The sequence below is a fragment of the Triticum urartu genome, chromosome 1 (assembly GCF_003073215.2).
Source record: "Triticum urartu cultivar G1812 chromosome 1, Tu2.1, whole genome shotgun sequence".
Lineage (NCBI taxonomy): Eukaryota > Viridiplantae > Streptophyta > Magnoliopsida > Poales > Poaceae > Triticum > Triticum urartu.
This window is the reverse complement of record NC_053022.1, coordinates 507,619,699-507,644,143: the sequence shown is the minus strand read 5'-3', so window position 1 is coordinate 507,644,143 and position 24,445 is coordinate 507,619,699. Positions and strand designations below refer to the sequence as shown.

At 45.1% G+C, this 24,445-nt stretch overlaps 1 protein-coding gene across 1 annotated transcript; it reads right to left on the bottom strand.

Annotated features, from left to right (window-relative positions):
* Positions 1–20,568: 20,568 nt before the first annotated feature.
* On the bottom strand, positions 20,569–21,954 carry LOC125536906 (GDSL esterase/lipase EXL3-like). The gene has a single exon (XM_048700202.1). It carries the CDS (start codon positions 21,888–21,890, stop codon positions 20,706–20,708), a length of 1,185 nt encoding a protein of 394 aa, XP_048556159.1. The 5' UTR covers positions 21,891–21,954; the 3' UTR covers positions 20,569–20,705.
* Between the last annotated feature and the right edge of the window lie 2,491 nt (positions 21,955–24,445).

Genomic DNA, 24,445 nt, shown 5'->3' with positions numbered 1-24,445 from the left:
GCAAGATGGAGGAGAACAGTTCTGTCAGTGACCATATACTCAAAATGTCTGGGTATAATAATCACTTGATTCAAAAGGGAGTTAATCTTCCAGATGATTGCGTCATTGACAGAATTCTACAAGAGCTTTGTGATGAACTATAATATGCAAGGGATGAATAAGACTATTCCCGAGCTCTTCGCAATGCTGAAAGCTGCGGAGGTAGAAATCAAAAAGGAGCATCAAGTGTTGATGGTCAACAAGACCACTAGTTTCAAGAAAAAGGGCAAAGGGAAGAAGAAGGGGACCTTCAAGAAGAACAACAAGCAAGTTGCTACTCAAGAGAAGAAACCCAAGTCTGGACCTAAGCCTGAAACTGAGTGCTTCTACTGCAAGCAGACTGGTCACTGGAAGTGGAATTGCCCCAAGTATTTGGCGGATAAGAAGGATGGCAAGGTGAACAAAGGTATATGTGATATACATGTTATTGATGTGTACCTTACTAATGCTCGCAGTAGCACCTGGGTATTTGATACTGGCTCTGTTGCTAATATTTGCAACTCGAAACAGGGACTACGAATTAAGCGAAGATTGGCTAAGGACGAGGTGACGATGCGCGTGGGAAACGGTTCCAAAGTCGATGTGATCGCGGTCGGCACGCTACCTCTACATCTACCTTCGGGATTAATATTAGACCTAAATAATTGTTATTTGGTGCCAGCATTAAGCATGAACATTATATCTGGATCTTGTTTGATGCGAGACGGTTATTCATTTAAATCAGATAATAATGGTTGTTCTATTTATATGAGTAATATCTTTTATTGTCATGCACCCTTGAAGAGTGGTCTATTCTTATTGAATCTCGATATTAGTAACACACATATTCATAATGTTGAAGCCAAAAGATGCAGAGTTGATAATGATAGTGCAACTTATTTGTGGCACTGCCGTTTAGGTCATATCGGTGTAAAGCGCATGAAGAAACTCCATACTGATGGACTTTTGGAACCACTTGATTATGAATCACTTGGTACTTGCGAACCGTGCCTCATGGGCAAGATGACTAAAATGCCATTCTCCGGTACTATGGAGAGAGCAACAGATTTGTTGGAAATCATACATAAAGATGTATGTGGTCCGATGAATATTGAGGCTCGTGGCGGATATCGTTATTTTCTCACCTTCACAGATGACTTAAGCAGATATGGGCATATCTACTTAATGAAACATAAGTCTGAAACGTTTGAAAAGTTCAAAGAATTTCAGAGTGAAGTTGAAAATCATCGTAACAAGAAAATAAAGTTTCTACGATCTGATCATGGAGGAGAATATTTGAGTTACGAGTTTGGTGTACATTTGAAACAATGCGGAATAGTTTCGCAACTCACGCCACCCGGAACACCACAGCGTAATGGTGTGTCCGAATGTCGTAATCGTACTTTACTAGATATGGTGCGATCTATGATGTCTCTTACTGATTTACCGCTATCGTTTTGGGGTTATGCTTTGGAGACGGCCGCATTCACGTTAAATAGGGCACCATCAAAATCCGTTGAGACGACGCCTTATGAACTATGGTTTGGCAAGAAACCAAAGTTGTCGTTTCTGAAAGTTTGGGGCTGCGATGCTTATCTGAAAAAGTTTCAACCTGATAAGCTCGAACCCAAATCGGAGAAATGTGTCTTCATAGGATATCCAAAGGAGACTATTGGATACACCTTCTATCACAGATCCGAAGGCAAGACTTTTGTTGCTAAGTTCAGAAACTTTCTGGAGAAGGAGTTTCTCTCGAAAGAAGTGAGTGGGAGGAAAGTAGAACTTGATGAGGTAACTGTACCTGCTCCCTTATTGGAAAGTAGTGCATCACAGAAAACTGTTTCTGTGACACCTGCACCAATTAGTGAGGAAGCTAATGATAATGATCATGAAACTTCAGGACAAGATACTACTGAACCTCGTAGATCAACCAGAGTGAGATCCGCGCCAGAGTGGTACGGTAATCCTGTTCTGGAAGTCATGCTGCTAGATCATGATGAACCTACGAACTATGAAGAAGCGATGGTGAGCCCAGATTCCGCAAAATGGCTTGAAGCCATGAAATCTGAGATGGGATCCATGTATGAGAACAAAGTGTGGACTTTGGTTGACTTGCCCAATGATCGGCAAGCAATTGAGAATAAATGGATCTTCAAAAAGAAGACTGACGCCGACGGTAATATTACTGTCTACAAAGCTCGACTTGTCGCAAAAGGGTTTCGGCAAGTTCAAGGGGTTGACTACGATGAGACCTTCTCACCCGTAGCGATGCTTAAGTCTGTCCGAATCATGTTAGCAATCGCCGCATTTTATGATTATGAAATTTGGTAGATGGATGTCAAAACTGCATTCCTGAATGGATTTCTGGAAGAAGAGTTGTATATGATGCAACCGGAAGGTTTTGTCGATCCAAAGGGAGCTAACAAAGTGTGCAAGCCTCTCGGAGTTGGAATAAACGCTTTGATAGTGTGATCAAAGCATTTGGTTTTATACAGACTTTTGGAGAAGCCTGTATTACAAGAAAGTGAGTGGGAGCTCTGTAGCATTTCTGATATTATATGTGGATGACATATTACTGATTGGAAATGATATAGAATTTCTGGATAGCATAAAGGGATACTTGAATAAGAGTTTTTCAATGAAAGACCTCGATGAAGCTGCTTACATATTAGGCATAAAGATCTATAGAGATAGATCAAGACGTTTAATTGGACTTTCACAAAGCACATACCTTGACAAGATTTTGAAGAAGTTCAAAATGGATCAAGCAAAGAAAGGGTTCTTGCCTGTGTTACAAGGTGTGAAGTTGAGTCAGACTCAATGCCCGACCATTGCAGAAGATAGAGAGAAAATGAAAGATGTTCCTTATGCTTCAACCATAGGCTCTATCATGTATGCAATGCTGTGTACCAGACCTGATGTGTGCCTTGCTATAAGTCTAGCAGGGAGGTACCAAAGTAATCCAGGAGTGGATCATTGGACAGTGGTCAAGAACATCCTGAAGTACCTGAAAAGGACTAAGGATATGTTTCTCATATATGGAGGTGAAAAAGAGCTCATCGTAAACGGTTACGTGGATGCAAGCTTTGACACTGATCCGGACGATTCTAAATCGCAAACCGGATACGTGTTTACATTAGACGGTGGAGCTGTCAGTTGGTGCAGTTCTAAACAGAGTGTCGTGGCGGGATCTACGTGTGAAGCGGAATACATAGCTGTTTCGGAAGCAGCAAACGAAGGAGTCTGGATGAAGGAGTTCATATCCGATCTAGGTGTCATACCTAGTGCATCGGGTCCAATGAAAATCTTTTGTGACAATACTGGTGCAATTGCCTTGGCGAAGGAATCCAGATTTCACAAAAGAACCAAGCACATCAAAAGACGCTTCAATTCCATCCGGGATCTAGTCCAGGTGGGAGACATAGAGATTTGCAAGATACATACGGATCTGAATGTAGCAGACCCGTTGACTAAGCCTCTTCCACGAGCAAAACATGATCAGCACCAAGGCTCCATGGGTGTTAGAATCATTACAGTATAATCTAGATTATTGACTCTAGTGCAAGTGGGAGACTGAAGGAAATATGCCCTAGAGGCAATAATAAAGTTATTATTTATTTCCTTATATCATGATAAAAGTTTATTATTATGCTAGAATTGTATTAACCGGAAACATAATACATGTGTGAATACTTAGACAAACAGAATGTCACTAGTATGCCTCTACTTGACTAGCTCGTTAATCAAAGATGGTTATGTTTCCTAACCATGGACAAAGAGTTGTCATTTGATTAACGGGATCACATCATTAGTTGAATGATCTGATTGACATGACCCATTCCATTAGCTTAGCACCCGATCGTTTAGTATGTTGCTATTGCTTTCTTCATGACTTATACATGTTCCTATGACTATGAGATTATGCAACTCCCGTTTGCCGGAGGAACACTTTGTGTGCTACCAAACGTCACAACATAACTGGGTGATTATAAAGGTGCTCTACAGAGACAAACAGAATGTCACTAGTATGCCTCTACTTGACTAGCTCGTTAATCAAAGATGGTTATGTTTCCTAACCATGGACAAAGAGTTGTCATTTGATTAACGGGATCACATCATTAGTTGAATGATCTGATTGACATGACCCATTCCATTAGCTTAGCACCCGATCGTTTAGTATGTTGCTATTGCTTTCTTCATGACTTATACATGTTCCTATGACTATGAGATTATGCAACTCCCGTTTGCCGGAGGAACACTTTGTGTGCTACCAAACGTCACAACGTAACTGGGTGATTATAAAGGTGCTCTACAGGTGTCTCCAAAGGTACATGTTGGGTTGGCGTATTTCGAGATTAGGATTTGTCACTCCGATTGTTGGAGAGGTATCTCCGGGCCCTCTCGGTAATGCACATCACTGAAGCTGTGCAAGCATTGCAACTAATGAGTTAGTTGCGGGATGATGTATTACGGAACGAGTAAAGAGACTTGCCGGTAACGAGATAGAACTAGGTATGGGATACCGACGATCGAATCTCGGGCAAGTAACATACCGATGACAAAGGGAACAACGTATGTTGTTATGCGGTCTGACCGATAAAAGATCTTCATAGAATATGTAGGAACCAATATGAGCATCCAGGTTCCGCTATTGGTTATTGACCGGAGACGTGTCTCGGTCATGTCTACATTGTTCTCGATCCCATAGGGTCTGCACGCTTAAGGTTTCGATGACAGTTATATTATGAGTTTATGCGTTTTGATGTACCGAAGATTGTTCGGAGTCCCAGATGTGATCACGGACATGACGAGGAGTCTTGAAATGGTCGAGACATAAAGATTGATATATTGGAAGCCTATGTTTGAATATCGGAAGTGTTCCGTGTGAAATCGGGATTTTACCGGAGTACCGGGAGGTTACCGGAACCCCCCGGGAGGTATATGGGCCTTAGTGGGCCTTAGTGGAAGAGAGGAGAGGTGGTCAGAGATGGGCCGCGTGCCCCTCCCCCCCTTGGTCCGAATAGGACAAGGAGAGGGGGCCGGCCCCCCTTCCTCCTCTCTCTCCTCTTTTCCCCCCTCCGCGAATCCTATTCCTACTAGGAAAGGGGGGAGTCCTACTCCCGGAGGGAGTAGGACTCCTCCTGGCGCGCCCTATGATGGCCGGCCGGCCCCCCTCCCTTGAGCCTTTATATACGGAGGCAGGGGCAACCCCTAGAGACACAAGTTGATCCACGTGATCATATTCTTAGCCGTGTGCGGTGCCCCCTTCCACCATAGTCCTCGATAATATTGTAGCGGTGCTTAGGCGAAGCCCTGCGATGGTTGAACATCAAGATCGTCACCACGCCGTCGTGCTGACGGAACTCTTCCCCGACACTTTGCTGGATCGGAGTCCGGGGATCGTCATCGAGCCGAACGTGTGCTAGAACTCGGAGGTGCCGTAGTTTCGGTGCTTGATCGGTCGGGCCGTGGAGACATACGACTACATCAACCAAGTTAACGCTTCCGTTGTCGATCTACAAGGGTACTAGATCACACTCTCCCCCTCTCGTTGCTATGCATCACCATGATCTTGCGTGTACGTAGGAATTTTTTTGAAATTACTACGTTCCCCAACACCTACTTGGCTTCTTGGGCGTGTATGGGAAGACAAAAGATACACCTGAGGCACGGGAGGACCAGCAACGTATGCACGGAAAAGACGGCATACATCAGGGTCATGCAAGCTACGCTCTTACCAAAGAAGAGAAGGAAATCTTCTTTGAATGCCTGCTCAGTATTAAGGTACCGTCTGGCTTCTCGTCGAATATAAAGGAATAATAAACATGGCAGAGAAAAAGTTCCAGAACCTAAAGTCTCATGACTGCCACGTGATTATGACGCAACTGCTTCTGGTTGCATTGAGGGGGCTTCTACCGGAAAATGTTTGATTAGCCATTGTGAAGCTATGTGCATTTCTCAATGCAATCTCTCAGAAGGTAATCGATCCAGAAATCATACCAAGGTTAGAGAATGATTTGGTGTAATGTCTTGTCAGTTTCGAGTTGGTGTTCCCACCATCCTTCTTCAACATCATGACGCACGTCCTAGTTCACCTATGCGAAGAGATTAACGTTTTGGGTCCTGTATTTCTACACAATATGTTCCCCTTTGAGAGGTTCATGGGAGTCTTAAAGAAATATGTTCATAACCGTGCTAGGCCAGAAGGAAGCATCTCCAAGGGCCATGAAAATGAGGAGGTCATTAAGTTTTGTATTGACTTTATTCCTGACCTTAAGCCGATTGGTGTTCCTGAATCGCGGCATAAGGGCAGGCTGGATGGAAAAGGCACGCTAGCAGGGGAACAAATAATATGTATGGACGGACATTCTCTCACTGAAGCACACTACAGTTCTACAGAATTCCGCCTTGGTGGCTCGTATGGATGAACACAAGAATTTGCTATGCTCCAAACACCCGGAGCGGTCTGATGACTGGATTACACGTGAACAAACCAGGAGTTTGCCAGCTGGTTGCAGACACGTACCATGCATGACACCTCTATTGAAGATGACCTGTACTTGCTGTCCCAGTTACCATCTTCGAATATAATGACTTTCAAAGGGTACGAGATAAATGGTAATACATTTTACACGATCGCCCAAGATAAGAAGAGCACCAACCAAAACAGTGGTGTCCGCTTTGATGCAGAAACCAAGACGGGAAAGGAAACATATTATGGTTATATACAGGACATATGGGAACTTGACTATCGACGTGGTTTGAAGGTCCCTTTGTTTCGGTGCAAATGGGTCAATATGACACGAGGCGGGGTAACGGAAGACCCGCAGTACGGAATGACAACAGTGGATCTCAACAATCTTGCGTATGCAGACGAACCATTCGTCCTAGCCAATGATGTGGCACAGGTTTTCTATGTGAAGGACATGTCTACCAAGCCAAGAAAAAAAGATAAGGAAGCGAATGCATCGTACGATGAGCCAAAGCGGCACATAGTTCTTTCTGGGAAGAGAAACATCGTGGGAGTGGATGACAAGACAGACATGTCAGGAGAGATTTATGAAAAGTTTGATGAAATTGCTCCATTCACAGTGAATATTGACCCGAGCATCCAGTTAAATGATGAAGATTTTCCATGGCTACGGCGCAAAGGGACACACGCGAAGAAAAAGTTTCACACCCAAAGATCTGGGATGTGATCGGCTTCACTATCATCACTTTCTTCTGTGTTTCACACCCAGGAGGGAATCTCTGTAATAGTTAGGGTAGCTAGTTATGTGTTTTGGCATTTGAAACGCGAAGAAATTTTATGTGCAAGCAAATTCTTTCATGCATTTACTGATTTTTTCAGCTAAATGACCCTGAAATTGAAAAGCATTTCAAATGAACTCAGAAAAGGTGAAAGTTGGCATGGTATCATAATTTCACCCACATAGCATGTGCAAAAAAGTAGAGAGGGTTACCGCAAAAACTGGATGCACTTCGTGTACAAAATGGACAATCTTTCGAAGTATCAGGGTTTCGGATGAAAACTCATCCGTTACAAAGGCATTTCATTTTTTAAATAACCTAAGCATTACCAAATTGAATATAATGATAAAACACACTAATATTAAACATAAGAAAAAAGAATCACTGAAAAATCTATTTTCAAAGTTAAGTTATTCACAAACTAGTGATTCACACAAATTTCAAATAATTCAAAATTTAAACTATTCAAATTTGTAAACTACCGGTACTAACAGAAAGTTTGTAATTTTTTGTACCTAAAGCAAAAATATTCACAAAGAAACTCTAAATACAGCAAAAAACAACTCAAAAATAAATAAAACAAAAATAAATAAAGCAAAAAATAAAAAAAAAGCCCACCTACTGGGCCACAGCGGCCTGCATACGACTAGAAACCCAAATTCTAGTTGGGCCAGGATGCAGGCCCGCTAGCCCAGTAGGCCCAACAGGGCATCGCAGCAGGTAGGCCCAGAAGGCCTGCTTAAGAGAGGAGCTCGAGACAGCAGCAGGGCGGGGCTTATAAGCAGGTGCGAGTGCCCCTCAGCGAGCGTGGGACTAAACTTTTGCGCCCCTCGCCTGGCAGCGCACACCCTTTAGTACCGGTGGTGGCTCAAACCGGTACTAAAGGGGGGGTCTTTAGTACCGGTTGGAGACACCACCCGATACTGAAGGGGTGCCGTTCCCGCCGCTTGGCCTGGCCAAAACAGACCTTTAGTACCGGTTGGTGGCTCCGTGGCCCCAACCGGTACTAAAGGTTGTTCTATATAAGAAAACACTTCAAAAAACATGTTAGTTTCTCATCTCTCCCCGCTTCTTTCTCCTCTACCCCGTCGCCGCCGCCCCCCGTCGCCGTCCGCCGTCCGTCGCCGTCCCCGTCGCTGTCCGTCACCGTCACCCTCGCCGTCCCCGTCCCCGTCGTCCCTGTCGCTGCGCCGCGCCCCGCCCCCGTCCTCCCATCGTCCCCACCCGTCCCGTCCTCGTCCCCGTCGTCAGCGCCCCGTCCCCGTCGTCGCCGCCCCATCCCCGTCGCCATCCCCGTCGCCGCCCACCGTCGTCGCGCCTCGCCGGTGAGCTCCTGCCCTGGCCGCCAACCACACACACACACACACATTGTTATAGAATAGTTAGCAATCTTTCTGTTTTTTAGTTATAGAATTATTAGAAATGTTAGTTTTAGTTATAGAAATGTTAGTTATATAGAAATATTAGAAATGTTAGTTATATAGAAATGTTAGTTATATTAGAAATGTTAGTTATATAGAAATGTTAGTTATATAGAAATGTTTTTTAGTTATAGAAATATTAGAAATGTTAGTTTTAGTTATAGAAATATTAGAAATGTTAGTTTTGGTTATAAAATTTTGAATTTGCATATATGAAATCACAATCCATCATTTAAAAAATGTTACTTTACTTTTGCGGCATATAGTATTTGTTGTCGACGATGCCCGGCCCGCATCCTCGCCGTCGACCCGTTCGCGATGACGTCCTACTTCAGAGGACCCATGTCCGGGACTGGGCTCCGCCGGGCTGGCACTGGGAGGTGCTACCTTCAGGGGCGCGACGCTTGGTGAGGAACCCGACCCCGGGTCCCGTCGTCGACCCTCATATCCTTTGGTGGCGTTCGCGTGGGCCAGTTTCGGTGCGGAGGGAGCCGGCCCCGCCGAAGGTGGTATGTCGCTGTGTCAGGGAGGAGGACGAGCACGTCCATCGCTACATGGCTGCTATGGACGTCAGGTTCTCCAATACTTGGCAGGTTCTTTTGGGAGATCACCCGAGCTATGATCCAGTGATGGTTCCTTCTCTTTGGGTGTCCACCGCCCGCACCTCAGGAACCGCGAGTGGCCTAGATTACTCTGTAGTATTCGATCTTTATTAGCTTGCTAGCTAGCTAGCTAGTGATGTATTCGATATTATATCTATTATTCGAGACGATGTATTCGAGATTATATCTATTATTCGAGACGATGTATTCGAGATTATATCTATTATTCGAGACGACGTATTCGAGATTATATTCGATTATGCTTATTATGTACTATGATTGATTCAGTTTTTCCTTATTAATTGATTGCATCCATGCATTGTAATTTGAATATATTTCTTTTGGATTAGTTAAACAAAACCTATGGCGGACAATACCGGCAGAGAGGGAGAAGAGGCCCTGTTCAATATCATACGCAATCCTCGCGGGCCAGATGATGATCAGAATGAAGAAGATTATGACGGCTCCGAATATCTAAACAACACCGGGGAGGGTGATATGATATTCGATCGCGACGACCGAATTGATGAAGTCATGAACTATGAACATGACGAAGAAAATGTTGATCTTGAAACAACAAAGACTAGCGAGGTATATATATTTATATAAGCAGGCATCTTGTGATCATCACATGTTTTAAATGACTTGAAGATATATTAACGAATCGATCTTTCTTCTTTCAGCCATCCGGATCGAGCAAATCTTCTGGCAACATGAAACGTGGCCCGAACAAAAAGCTGAAGGAGGGCGTAAAGTACAATATCGAGGCCATCAGACCTAATGGCGAACCATTAGCGCCTAAGAAGATTGCGGACAAGTTCATTTGTCAGTGCGGAGTTCTTGTGAAGGACCAACTCCCGATCTCCCTTCAAGAATGGAGAGAGCCAGCAAAGCCACGTTCAGGAGTTACTTTTGTCGACGACAGACAAAAACTTCTGCTTTGGGAAATGCTCATGGAACATTTCACCCTACCAGATCATTTCATAGATGCAGATGTGGAGAAAGTCAAGGACGTTGCTCTTAGGAAGATGGCGGTTGCATTCAAGAACCACAAGATTCGTGAATGGGCCAAGTACGTCAACAGAGGAAGGAAGACTCCAGTATTTGAGGGAACACTAGAGAAGCAAAGTGCTCATTGGGACGATTTCGTGAAATTCAAGGATTCAAAATTATCTAAGGAACGGTCGAGAATAAATAAGGCCAATGCCGCAAAAAAGGATAAGTTCCATAAGCTGGGGCCAAGTGGCTATGCGGTGGGAATGCCTAAGTGGGATAAGTCTGAGAAAGAGATGCTGGATGCAGGTGTCACTCCAGAAACATTGAGCTGGCCCCCCAGGTGTAGGACTTGGTTCTATGCGCATGGGGGGGGAGTTGGACCCGAAGACAGGCAAAGTTTCGAAGAAGGCATGTCTGGACGGAGCCGAAGATAAGCTACTTGTTGCAATAGAAGAGGCTCGATCGGGGTTGTTTGAGCCCAACAGAGAGAACGACGAGCTTACGCGTGCCCTGGGAAATCCTGAACACCCGGGAAGAACACGAGGCATGGGCGCTCTTCCGTGGTATGAGGGGTTTTCGGACTGGAACACCGACTACAGAACCCGTGCGAGAAAGAAGATTGCGGAGGAGAAGAAGAGGAAGATGGAGGAGGAGCAGAGGAAGCTAGACTATGAACGCCTTCAAGGCCTAGAATCAGCGCACGCGGACTTGGCAGTCAAATTCCAGCGGCAGCAGGAGCAGATCGACTCACTTAGCCAGCAAAGGGGGTCTCAGCAGCTAGCAGATGATCCACCATTGGATAGCACCGTCCCACCCATGCCGAGAAGCAGCGTGGGTTCCGCCCCGGGCGACGCATTGCTGGATAGCTACCCAGTGGATGACATCATGGAGAACACTAACTACGAGCTACACTTCAAAATGAAGAACATATCCATGAAGGTGGCGGACGCCCTTGCTTTTACAAATCCCCCCGAGGCAACCTTCCATTGCAACCCGATTCCAGCGGGCTATGCTCGTGTCTTGGTTGATGAGGTGGTGGACCAATATTCGGGGCTAGAGCTTGACATTCCTGGAGGTGACGATGAGCACACACTGGGAGAGGCCAACCATCGAATCATCCTATGGAGAAAGGATTGCATCATCTTTCAAAGGCCACCGACACCGCGTCATACGACTCCTCGTCGAAGTCCGCCACCGAGTCAGCAGACTCCCGCTCCTCCAAGTCCACCAACGCGTCAGGCCACTCCTCCTCCAAGTCCGGCACAGCTTCAGGCCACTCCTCCTCCTCCAAGTCCGGCAAAGCGTCAGGCCACTCCTCCTCCAAGTCCGGCATAGTTTTAGGCCACTCCTCCTCCAAGTCCGGCACAGCTTTAGGCCACTCCTCCTCCTCCAACTCAGCCACGTCAGCCGTCTTCGCCACCTCAGCAATCACGGAAGAGAGCCGCCTCAGCTATGGTGCGTAGCGGTACAAGTCGAGGTAGTACTGGAGGTACAAGCGGAGGCAAGCGATTTCAATATGGCCCAAGCCTCGCGCCTCTTCCGCAGAGGCCTTACGACAAGTCTGAGGAGGAAAACGTAGCCATATCGAAGGCCAAGGTGGAAGCCCATTTTGCACCGAAACCACCACCGCCGCCAAGGGAGAAAGTGCCTGTGGAAAAGATTGACCACTTCATTCGTATGGCTAGAGAACCAGCTCCCAAGCCTGTTGACACAGACTATGAGCGCCACATCAAGAAATTAAATCGAGCACGTCTACAGAAAGAGGTGAGCTCGAGCTCGAGCAAATCAGCTGGCAAAAGGAGAGGTAAAACCGTTCCCCAGCTGGGAGAACAGGCGGCGCAATCAATCCCCCCGCTTGTTTGTGCCAACAACACATGAGAGTATGCGCGCCCAATATTATTGTGGGCAAACCGTTAACGTTCCCGGGGTGGGCGATGTGGTAATAACCGAGGAGTATATTGCGTAGGCTGAAACGATCGGGATCACTGTTGGACAACTCCTCGATATCGAGCCCATGTCTCCGACTAGAGAGGAGGAAATAAAACGGAAATATGCCCGAGGCCAACCTTTGGTCGAGCCAGAGGAGGTCAATAAGCTCCCAACGAGAATGTATGAATTGCATCAATGGTACATGGACATTACCAAGATTTCCAATCGAGAGTCCCTCAAGGTGAATGTCAAGAAGGATCATTACTACCATGAGAAAGCTGTGACCATTGAGTATTCAGAACTATTTCAGCTATACAATCAAGACGCACTCGACAAATCTATCGTCAGTTGCTATTGTGTGTAAGTGATTTCTTTCTGTAATTTAAGTCTCAAGCTAGCTGTAGTGATCATTTTGATCAATCATTGCCTGTAATTATCCTCACTATATTCTTTTCTATGGTATTATGCAGGATGAAGATTTATGAAATGAAAAAGGTGGACGCTCTGGCATTGGGTTCGTTGACCCAAATACCATTAATGAATACACATGGAAATTAGACCCATATCACGAAAAAAGTGTAGAGGAAAGCATGCTAGAGTTCTTTAAGGACCTCAAATACAATGAAGATATACTACTTCCTTACAACTTCCACTGAGTCACACTGTCTTGTACTACAAATTCTGTTTTTCCCTACTAGCTAGCTACATGTTTTTGCTTACATATGCCCGCTTAATTAAGACATGCAAACGTGTGTGCATGCAGATTTCACTGGATCTTGTTAATCATTAAAGTTGATGAAGGAACAGTTGAAGTACTAGACTCAGTACTTAAGAAAGCAAGTGACTACACCATCGTGAAGGGGATAGTCAACAGGTAATTTCAATCATTATTAACTATATCTCGGCCTATTTAATTAGTTCGTCATTTCCTGATAACAACTATTTAATAACCCATTTATTCATTTTCTTTGTCGGCGGGCAGGGCTTGGGCAAAGTTCATCAGGGCCACTCCAGGCCCATGGAAACAAAATCTGAAATGGTATCGACCCAAGGTAAGTAATTAAGTAGTACTAGCTAGCTGCCATCTCTTTAATTATCATGCTTGATTAATTATTATCTGATCAAATTCCATTCTCGTAAAGGACCTAAAGCAGGCGCCGGGGAATGATCTATGTGCATACTACGTTTGCGAGAACATTCGCATGATGGCGTCCAAAAGGAGCAGATCTCAAAGACAGGAGTGGGTACGATATCGATTGTCAGAACACTATTCACAATTTTTACACCATTATCGATATCTAGTCACACAACTAATACAACTGCATATTGATCTCCTTCTTAACAGTTCAAAGAGGTGCGGGACAAGCTCCTAGCACAGGACCGCATAGAAGCAATTCAAGAGGAAATAGTGGGATTTTTGCTCGATCAGGTCATAGATCCCAAAGGAGAATACTATTACCCGCTACCGCTCCCATGAACCACTTCCAATTGTTATCGTGCTCCGAAGGCACCAATTAGCTAGGCTAATGCCACTGGCTCCGAAGGCACCAATTAGGAGAAATTGTATATATATAGGACAACACTATTCTAATCCTGGGATTAGAATAGTTATTTGGATCACAGCGCCCTATATAGAGTGATTGGACGTTCCTGAAATCCCTCGATCCATAAAAGAAAAAGAAACCCCACCCCACCGCTCGCCACAACCCCTCCCCTAACCTCCCTCGATCCCATCTGGCACCTCACCGGAACTGCATCGCGCCACCGCCGCCTCCCTCCCTACCCCGCGCCGCCGCCGGGCCCCGGCCACCTCCCGTGCCGCTGTCGGGCCACGGCTACCTCCCGTGTCGCCGGCTAGCCCCGGCCGCCTACAGCGCCGCCGTCCGGGCCCTTCCCTGCTTCAACCACGGATCCGCCCCCTACCACCTCCCGCACCGCTGCCGGGCCCCGGCCACCTCCTGTGCCGCCGGCTGTCCCCGGCCACATACAGCGCCGCCCGTCGGGCTCTTCCACTGCTTGAACCACAGATCCCTGCGAGAAGCTCGCGTCAGATCCCGCCTCTCCTCATGTGCGCTGCCGGAAAGCCCGCGTCCTGTGTGCCGCCGCCATGGGAGACCAACCCTTGCAGCAGCATGTAGGGCCAGGCTGCAACTGTCGGATCCCGCCACCATGGCCGCTCACCTCGCGCCTTCAGCGATCTGTCGAGGCCTAAGTCGCGACCTGTCCGAGGCCTAAGCGTGACCTTCGTGCTTGAATCTTCTCCAAGTTGCTGCTGCCTACAACTGGAGGAACCGATCCTACTTTTCTGCTGCATACTGAATGTTTGTGTTCTTTTTATTCCTGATCGTTTCTATGAAATTTTGCTTTGTGCATTCCTGTATTCTCTTGAGCTTGTGGTTTGAAAGAAAATGTCCATGCGAACGAGAGAAAAAATTCAGTACAGAGAAGTCCATGTACAACTTCCCAGAAGGTTCTTGTATTACTAAGTGTGTGCTCATACAATTTCTCTCCTCTACTCGCGTTTCACCGGCTCCCAGCAGGTGTGTCCGGCTTGTTTACAGACCCGTTGGGTACTTGCACAACACGGATGGCTTTCTCTGTCTAACTTGCAGGCTCAGCGATGGGCAGGTTCAGAACTTCAGATACGCCCAAAGAGCCACATCCCTCTGCTACTAGCTAGCTAGCTCTTACAGGACCAGGTGGATCAGACAAAAAAAGTTCATTTTTTCTTTTGCGTGTAGTTATAGAACATGCGCACTACACGTACTACTTCAGTTGATACATACTCACCAGATTTGATGCTAGTTACAGAACATGCGCACTAGATGCCATTTTTTGCTTTTGCGTGTTCCTGCAGCCTCTCACTCATATTCGTGTATTTCATTCCATAGCTTGGATTTTATAACATGTTATGTTCATTGTGCAGAACCTTTAGAAAGATACCAAAAAGTGAGTTATGGACCTTGTAACTCCTGCCCCTTTTTCCGTTCATGCATGTTCTTTCGCATGATTTGATGTAAGGAAGTTTGTGTAAACCATCGAGTTTACATACACATAAAAAGAGTACGTATTTTTCAAAGTAATCCAAAAGTTCAAAGATTATTGTATAGAGAGTTCAATCATTGTATTTTAGGAAGAATGCATCTTACTAATAAAAAATGCTTAGATAATTGAACCATGAAGTTCAAATTGAAAAAAAATAGTCAAATCCGATGTTCATTTTAAAATCAAAACAAATCTTTAAACAAAAAAGGTGAAGTTCAAATTAAAATAACACATAAGTTCAAAAAATATATGAAAACCTAGGATTTGCAAGTTTAAAAAAACAACGTCATATTGGGCATGTTTAAATACATAGAAATACAAAAATGTTTATTCCAAAACCAAGAGGATCTATCATCTCACCATGGTTTTTAGCTCCCTCCTTCAAATTCAACACATAGAAAATGTGGAAGTTCAAATTAAAACAAGCGAGCATTTTTTACAGCCAAAAAATGCATCAAAAAGTTAATTCCTACGGTCTAAGAAAACAAGTGAGTATTTCTTACAGCTCAAAAATATTTTCATATTTAGAACAAATTTGGTTACAGTTTCAAAGAAAAAAACATCATAAAAGTTAATTAAAACCATTCTAAATAACAAAGAAGTACAAAATAATGATGTGCGTTCCTCTTCCTATGCGCATAAAAAATGGGTGATATTATTTTCCTTTTATGTATTAATAGAAAGAATTTCAAATATGCGACATGAAGAAGTTCAAAAATATGTAACATGATAGAAAGTTTTAACAAAACTCAAGTGGAGAAAAAAAATGTAAATTCCCATAGAAGTTCGTATATTAAAAAAATGAAGTTCTCATAGAGTAAGAATGGTGAATTTCTCAAAAAGGATGTACTCAAAAGTACATGTTCTCTTCTCTAATTTCTGAAGTTCAAATTTGGAAGCCCTAGAAGTACAATTTGAAACTAAATGGAGAAGGTCAAAAAAACCTAGAATTTCAAATTAAAAACCTAGAAAATTGTTTGCTTACTTAAAACAATATTTTTCTAAGACGTTCAAAGTATAAAAAAGATCAAAGGTTAAAAAACTTAGATGTTTTCTTGTTACTAAACAATAAAATGAAGAAGTTCAAATTAAAAAAAAAAGAAAACTATAAAAAGTTTTAAAAGAATTTCCCCGTTTTTAAAAAACCAGAAGTAAAAAATAAAATAGTGAAGTGGTCCGATGTTTATTCAAAAAAATTAGGATTTTAAATTCTTAAAAAAAACTCAGACATCCTCTATTATTAAAGAATCTACCATGAAGGTCAAAAATAAAAAAATTGTCAAATTATGTTTATTTAAAAAACAAAAACAAAACTTTTACTCAAAAAATGTGAAGTTCAAATTAAATAACACAGAAGTTCAAAGTATATTAAAACCTAGGATTTAGAAGCTCAAAAAACAATGCCATTTTGGGCATTTTTCCCAATTCTAATAAAACTTTGCAAAGTGTTGATGTTTATTAAAAAATCTAGGATTTTCATAGATATCCATTTTTTTAAATTATCAAAGATGAAGTTCAAATTGAGAAGGTAGTCAAATTTGATGTTTATTTAAAAATCAAAAGCAGTTCTTTACTCAAAATATAAAAATGTGAAGTTTAAATTGAAATAATAGAGAAGTTCGGAGTTTATTAAAACCTAGGATTTACCTCTTCAAAAAATAAAAAACACAACGCCATTTTTTGCCCTTTTAAATACAACTCATAAACGAAAAAATGGTTACTAGAAGTTCAAGTGCTCGGTGAGGAAAAGTTTAAAAATTCTTGTGAGAGAGGTTCACCATGTATTTAGATGTTCGAAATACATAAAAAAATATGTTGTTTTTTGTGTTTTAAAATAATTCTCTCACACCAGAGAGAAGTTCAAAAAGTGATAACAACTGAAAGTTAACGTACTACATGGTGTGTATTTCATATAAGAAAAATACAAATAAAGTGAAACAGAGTGAAGCTAAAACAGACGTGCCCCAGAAGGTCAACTACTTCACGCAGTGCGAAAAACAGCACGTCAAAAAATAGCACGTCAAAAACAGAGTGAAGTTCAAACAAACATGCCCCAGAAATTCAACTACTTCACAAAGTGCATTTTCGTTCGCGATGAACGCATAAATCATGATCTCGTCATTTTCTAATTTACCTCAAAACAACAGGAATATCATTTGTGTAAGTTCAAGTCCTCGGTTGGAGAAAGTTAAAAAATTTATTGTGAGAGACGTTTGTACAAAAGGAATATTATTTGTGTAACACTAACGAATGGATGAGAAAATTACAAACAAAAATATGTCACAGAAGTTCAACGTGAAAACAACATGAAGTTCAACTACTACGTTGAATGAATTTCAGATGAATTTTTTTTGAAATCATCACGAGTATGAAAAAATGATCAACACGGGAAAGTTATGTGCTTACAGCAGCTTTCCACTGGTATATCACTTGCTCAATTCCGGTGAGTGGATGGAGAGTTTCGAGTAGTGGATGGAGACCTACGAGCAAAAAATCACGTGAAAAACAGAGTGAAGTTCAGGTACATGCGCTGAGAAGTTCAGGTTCTTCACGCGGTGCATTTTCGAAGATTCTGTTTCACGATAAAGGCAGAACGCATGATCTCTCTGTTTTTGAAATTACTTAAAAACGGCTAGGAATCAGAGAAAACCATCAACACGGAAAAGTTTCGCATTTTCTGTAGCTTTTCAGCGGTATATTATTTGCCCCATTCCGATAAAGTTTGTAAAAATTACGGCAAAAATACGTTTTTATCCATTTTCAAAACTGACATAAAACCGTAATGAATTAGGAGAAACAATATATACAAAAAAGTTTCGCATTTCTTCAAGCTTTCCAACGCCATATCATTTGCTGCATTTGGACATACGGTTAAAAAATTAGCTCAAAAATACGAACTCGGTGGAACTTGTACCGTTTCCTAAATTACTTTTAAACCGTTCAAAATTAGAAAAAACTTTTAGCATAAAAAAGTAGCGCATTTTCATAAGCTTTACAACGCCATATTATTTGCCTCAATTGGATTAGCCGTTTAGAAATGACATCGAAAATACAAACTCTGGTGTTCCGCTTGTGAAATTCTACGATTTTCCGAATTACTCTTTAACCGTAGGGAATTAGAGAAAACTTTCAACATGCGGATGGAGCGGTTTTGCAGCAGCTTTCCAACGCCATATTATTTGCGTCATTCTGATAAACGGTTTAAAAATGCGATCGAAAATACGATTCACGTTTTTTGTATGAAGAAAAAACGGTTTTCAAAACTGCTCTTAAACCGCTTACATTTTGCCAAAAATTTAACTTGGGTCATGATATTGGTGTCCATAGCTTTCCAACGGTATATAGCAAGCCCCATTTGAACACATTTTAGCTGAAGTTCAACCTAGTACACGGGGAAGGTCAGCCGCGTTACTCGGGAAGTTCATATTGTGATCAGAATATTATTCTGATCACGTGATTAGAATAGTGTTTATGTGTATATATATATTATGATCGTTTCTACTAGAAATTCTATTTATATATATGCATAACGTGTACAATATGTAGTATCGTAAAATACCAGCAAACGAAAAAGAATTAAATGGAAAACACAAAATTAAATGAAAAAAATCATAAACCCAACCCCCCCAACCTTTTAATACCGGTTGGTGACACCAACCAGTACTAAAGGGCTCCCTGCCCCCGAAGCTGGCTCGTGCCACGTGGTTGCCCTTTAGCACCGGTTCGTGCTGAATCGGTACTAAAGGGGGGGGGGGCTTTAGTGCCTACACTTTAGCGCCGGTTACCAAACCGGCACTAAAGGGCCTTATGAACCGGTGCTATTGCCCGGTTCTGCACTAGTGGGAGATCACCAAAGGCAGCAAAGTTGAAGGAGGTAGGGGAGCTCGGCGCTTGGCCATCGCGGGAAACATACATCCTTGGGATTTTTAACTCCCACTGGTTAATGGTGGAAAATATCAGGTGCTCGCGTGACTCACAACATGCTCCCATGCTACAGGAACACCTGAAGCATTGGATGTGAGATCGAACGGTGGCAAAGAAAGCTCGTGAAACATTGCGGAAAACCCTCCAAAGAGTCATGTTATTGCATGCAGGTACACATGCTTCAAAGCTAGCTGTCCATGTTAGAGATATATTTGGGTTACTTGTATTTGGTAGTTTAGAGTTTGTAATTCGTCTTCTACTCTCTCTGTCCGGGTTTATTGGGCCTGGAGACAAGATCCCCAGGACCAAGAAACCTAGTAACTGGCCTTGATTAAGGTGGAAATTTCTGGTGTTTAATTGTGTTGTACGTTTCGGGAGTCACGTAATTTAATGCACACTCTAGCTAATCCATCCAGCAGCCCAGAATTCACGCGCATGCTGATGCATGGCCGCTAGCATGGCCAATCTGAAGACCAGGAGAAGCGCATGCGTCCGCTTTAGGCCGATGCATGCAACGGGCTAGTTAATACCCCTCGGTCCTCCGCAAGTGAATGAGTTTGATTCCAAGAAAATTAATTAGAAGGGCCTAATAAATCGGGACATGCTATTGTGGCTGAGGGGCCTAATAAATCCGGACGGAGGGAGTGCCTTATCTTCAAGAGAGGTTTCTTACCCTACACGTCATGTACTCAATATATACTCGTCCTTGAAGCTCAATAAAACCATAGTTTAAAAAACCGGACCGGACCGGCGGTCGAACCGGAAAAAACCGGAACCGGCAGCCTCATCGGGTTTTTAAGCTAATAAGACCGATATGCAATCAAACCGGAAAAAACCGATCGAACTGGCCGGTTTTCTGGAGAACCGGTGAAAAAACCGGGTAATTGAACCGGGAAAAATCAGGAATTTTTTTAATAGAAATTGGGAAAGTGGGATTCGATCCAATGGCGTGTGAGTAGTAGGCGGGGCCTGCCCATGGCTCAATAACCAACTTAATTGTGCTACTTTGTTGTCCACTACATGGTTATAATTTTATTTGACCATTGTTTCACTCTATATTAGCACATATATTAATCAATATATACTCCCTCCGTCCGGAAATACTTGTCATTGAAATGGATGTATCTAGATGTATTTTAGTTGTAGGTACATTCATTTCCATCCATTTTGATGACAAGTATTTCCGGACGGAGGGAGTATTATTTTATTTATTAAAAAAACCAACAATCGAACCGGTGAATCGGCGGTCCGACCGGTAAAAACCTGAACCGACAACCTTTCCGGTTCGATTTCCGGTTCGGTTTTTTAAACTATGAATAAAACATCCATCATATTCCACCAAACCTCTCTCTCCTTCTAACGGTCCGATCTCAAGCCGATAATGACCTCTTAAAGATCAACAATAATTGACAATTGTTGTCACAAGGTGCTACGTGCACAATACAGACGCAATGAATGGAAACGAAACTCCCAGAGAATAATGCAAGGTAGGGGTTACAGCAAGGATATATAGGTAGGCCTAGGCGATGAGCTCCTTGAGGTAGTTGTCGTAGACGTAGTCAACGAGGATCCTGTAGGCCTTCTCGGTGGGGTGGTAGCTGTCCCAGAACAAGTACTCCTCCACGTCCCCGCACACCGCCGACGTGACGCCGTTGCACAGCACGGCGACCTCCATCATGCCCGTGCCGCAGCAGCCCAGCGTGGACTCCCTGAACCCGTACCCGTCCGGCCGCACCATCATGTCCAGCAGGTACCCGTAGATGTCCATCAGCATCACCCTCGCCCCCGGGTGCTTCGCCTTGAGGGTGTCGACGGCGGTGCCCATTCCCGAGTTCACCAGCTCCGCGATCTCGTTGTGGTCCGGGGAGCACTCGCGCCCCATGCCGCCCGAGAGCGTGCGCTGGGAGGGCACGCACCCGATGGGCGGCATGGAGATGACGGCGACGCGGCGGGCGCCCGCGGCCAGCAGGCCGTCGAGGAAGGCGGTGGCGTGGGCGACCATGAGCGACGCGTAGGAGGCGTGCGAGTAGGAGCTCCGCGCGCGCATGGTGAAGTAGGTGTTGGCCACGTCGTCGCTGCCGGCGCACACCGCGAACACGCCCCTGGCGAGGATCTCCGAGAGCGCGGCGTCGCCGGCCGCGGCGCGGACCCTGGCCTTGTACTCGTCGAACATGCGGAGCTGGTCCGTCATGGAGATGACGGAGGCGAGCTGCGCCGTGAGCGGGTCGTACCCCGTGCCGCCCGACGCGAAGCTGACGCCGGTGAGCAGGTCGTGCGTCGTCAGGTTCGGGGCCAGGTACGCCGGGAGGAGCTGCTTGAGGCCGAGCCTGGAGGCGATGAAGTCGGTGGGGATCCTGCCGTTGCAGAAGCGGCCCGTGGGGCGGTGGTCGGCGCCGAAGTCGTGGCCGTAGGGCGCGAAGTTGGCCTTGACGATGGTGCTGATGGCGTTGTTGTTGCCCGGGTCGACGATCGAGTCGCCGAACACCACCAGCGCCGGCACCTGCTGCTTCTTCCCATCAACATGCTTCTTCGGCGGCGCCGTCGTCGTCACACTTGCACCGGCACCTGCGGTGCTGCTGCCCGTGTACGTGGCTCGGCTGGAAACACCGGCCGCCGCCGCCAGCAGCAGCAACGACACCAGCAAGACCGACATGGAACTCCTGCCTTGCATCCTTCTTGTTGCACGCCCCACGCCCATTGTCATTGGTAGCTAGTAGCAGAGTGTGTGGAGTGCACTGGAGAGTGGAGTGGAGTGGAGTGTGTTGGAGAGGGTAGGATTTATGCATGGCTTTCGGGGCATGCAGACTGGCAAGGATCACATGGCCTGAGTAAATGCCAGCGCTACCAGTCTATCGGTGGTGTGGTGCAGCATGTAGAGTAGAGTAGTGTACGTGCGCGAGCGCGCGTGCCTTCAAATCCATTCATTGCGTTTCAGTAGGTGCTGGCTAGCCTAAATATGACCTGCATGTCTGCATTCATCTCTTGCGGATCTCACTCGCCAATTCATTTATTCATGTCACCAAACCAAACTATACCAAACGGCCAAACCAAATGGCCAATGCCAACGTATGCTTGCTGAGTGCCGTGCTCGAGTCAGTCAAGGATGTTTACATTGTCAGCTCCTATTCGGCACTGTTTTGGTAGAGGCCGCGGCCGTACACACTAAATATATATCACCTCTCATATGCTCCCATGATTTACTAACTTAAGAAATTCAAATTAAAACATTCAATAAAGTTCTGAAAAAAAACATGGATGTTCATAACATGTTGGTCAAATAAGCCGCGACGACGGGTCGGACGCGTCGGGCGCGTGTATGGGCGCGCGCTGGGCGTGTCGGGCACGTCAGGTCCGTGGCGTAGGTGTGCATGTGTGCATGCGTATGGTGCACGGGGGTGCCCGTGTAGGAGTACACCGTAGGCGTGCGTGTAGGGCGAGGCCGTTGGCGATCGGGGACGCGTTGGCGATAGTAAAAATATCCTACATTACTTCTGAAGACAATAACCAAAGCATATATCTTGTAGTTCGGATCGTAGCCCTTCTCGACAGAATTCGTCTTCGGGGGATCTTGTTCCGGAGATGATGGAGAGCGAAACACCTCCCCATGCCACCCCGCCTCATGAGGCGGGCGACCCTGAAGTGTCGTCGCGGAGGGTTTCTCCTGATACGCCAAGGCCAGAGGGTAATCCTTCAGCCTCCCGAAGTCCTCAGTATTCGGCTCCTAAAGAGATCAACAGAAAGAGTCCGAAACCGTCCGGTGTGCGATCGGACGCACTGAATGGCCATCTCAGAAGCGCATCGTACGCTAATTGGTACGGTGATTGAGAGGATTTCATCCGCCGAAAGCGGGTTGCATGAAGCTTTTATGATTCTGCTGAAAGGCTTCGAGGTACGTGGAATAGTGTATGTTTTTGGCAGTACCGCACACGTTAGGTGTTCCCTATGCAGATAGTAGCCCCTGAGACTCTGGTTGCCATCGAGAACGGCAACAAACAGAGGATTATAGTCCCAGGTAATAATCAGGCTGCCTTTATGTGCACATGGCTGAAGGTCCGGTGGCTAGCCGGACTGGTGAGTTTGCCGAGCTGAAGCGACAACTTGATGCGGTAGATGCCGACATCATGCTTGTCAACAAGCGGCTCGATGAGGCACAGGGTATGTGATTTCTCCGGTGATCAACACATAGTAAGAGGATCATGATGCTAGTATCTTTAATATGTTGTGACTCCAAATGGAGCCGCCACCGTGGAGACCCTTCAGGCGGAACTTGCCCGAGCCAAGGAACAAGCCAGAAATAGTGATGCGACCGCTCTAAAGGCGGTCGAAGAGCTGAGGGCCGAACAGGCTGCGCATTGCCAAAGCAAGGAAAGAATAGCCAAGATGGCCGTTGAGTTGAAAGATACCGCCGACCATTACCATCTTCTTGAAAAAGGAAGCTGGGCGAAGGCGGCGGACCTGGAGAAGGCCATGGTAGCAGCCAAGGAAGCCCGCTCTAAAATCAGAGCGGCGAAGGAGGAGCTGCGTCAAGCTGGGGATATCGCGGCTGGGAAGCCATTTTTGTTGCGGACGAAGTTCGGAGATCCGAAGTATGCCCCTCTTGATCAACTATGGAGTTCTGCAGACGCATACGTGGATTTGGCAGCCAGTGTTGCTGATGCGGCCGAGTACTTCAAAGATCAAAAAGATCGTGAAGTGGAAAGGCTATTCTGGTCACAGTTCCATGTTCCAGTGCGTCCGCTGCTGTTAAATGAGTGAATGACCGAGTGGGCCGAGCTCCATAGGTTGTCCGGGCTTGCCATGAGGTCTGTTGTGGATCATCTGTGGCCAGAAGGTCCAAGGCCGAATAGTTATTTTAGTTTAGTGCAACAGTTCCTTGGTGCTATGCCGCACATCAACGCTATGAAGAGGTCGGCGTGCATAGAGGGTGCGCTTATGGCACTTGCCCGTGTCAAGACATACTGGGCAGAGATGGAGGCCACCGCTATTGCAACCTAGAGTTCAGCCGTAGGCCGGGTACCTGCCGAGCACTACTTTGAAGGAGTCCTTGAAGGCGCTCGTTCAATAGAGGCTCAGTGCTCGAAGAATATTATGTTCTAGTGACATGTATTCCCATTGTAAAAACACTGTTTTATTGAATTATAAAAGTTGTGTTTGTACTTTTGCCTAAAAGTATTATGATGCCTCCTGTGCGGCCATTTATGTATATATGTATATAACCTGAAAGTTTGCAGTCGTCGGCTTCAGCCCCCATGCATATAC

Coding starts and splice junctions, on each gene's coding strand:
- LOC125536906 (XM_048700202.1), bottom strand. CDS start 21,890: ATGACAATGGGCGTGGGGCGTGCAACAAGAAGGATGCAAGGCAGGAGT.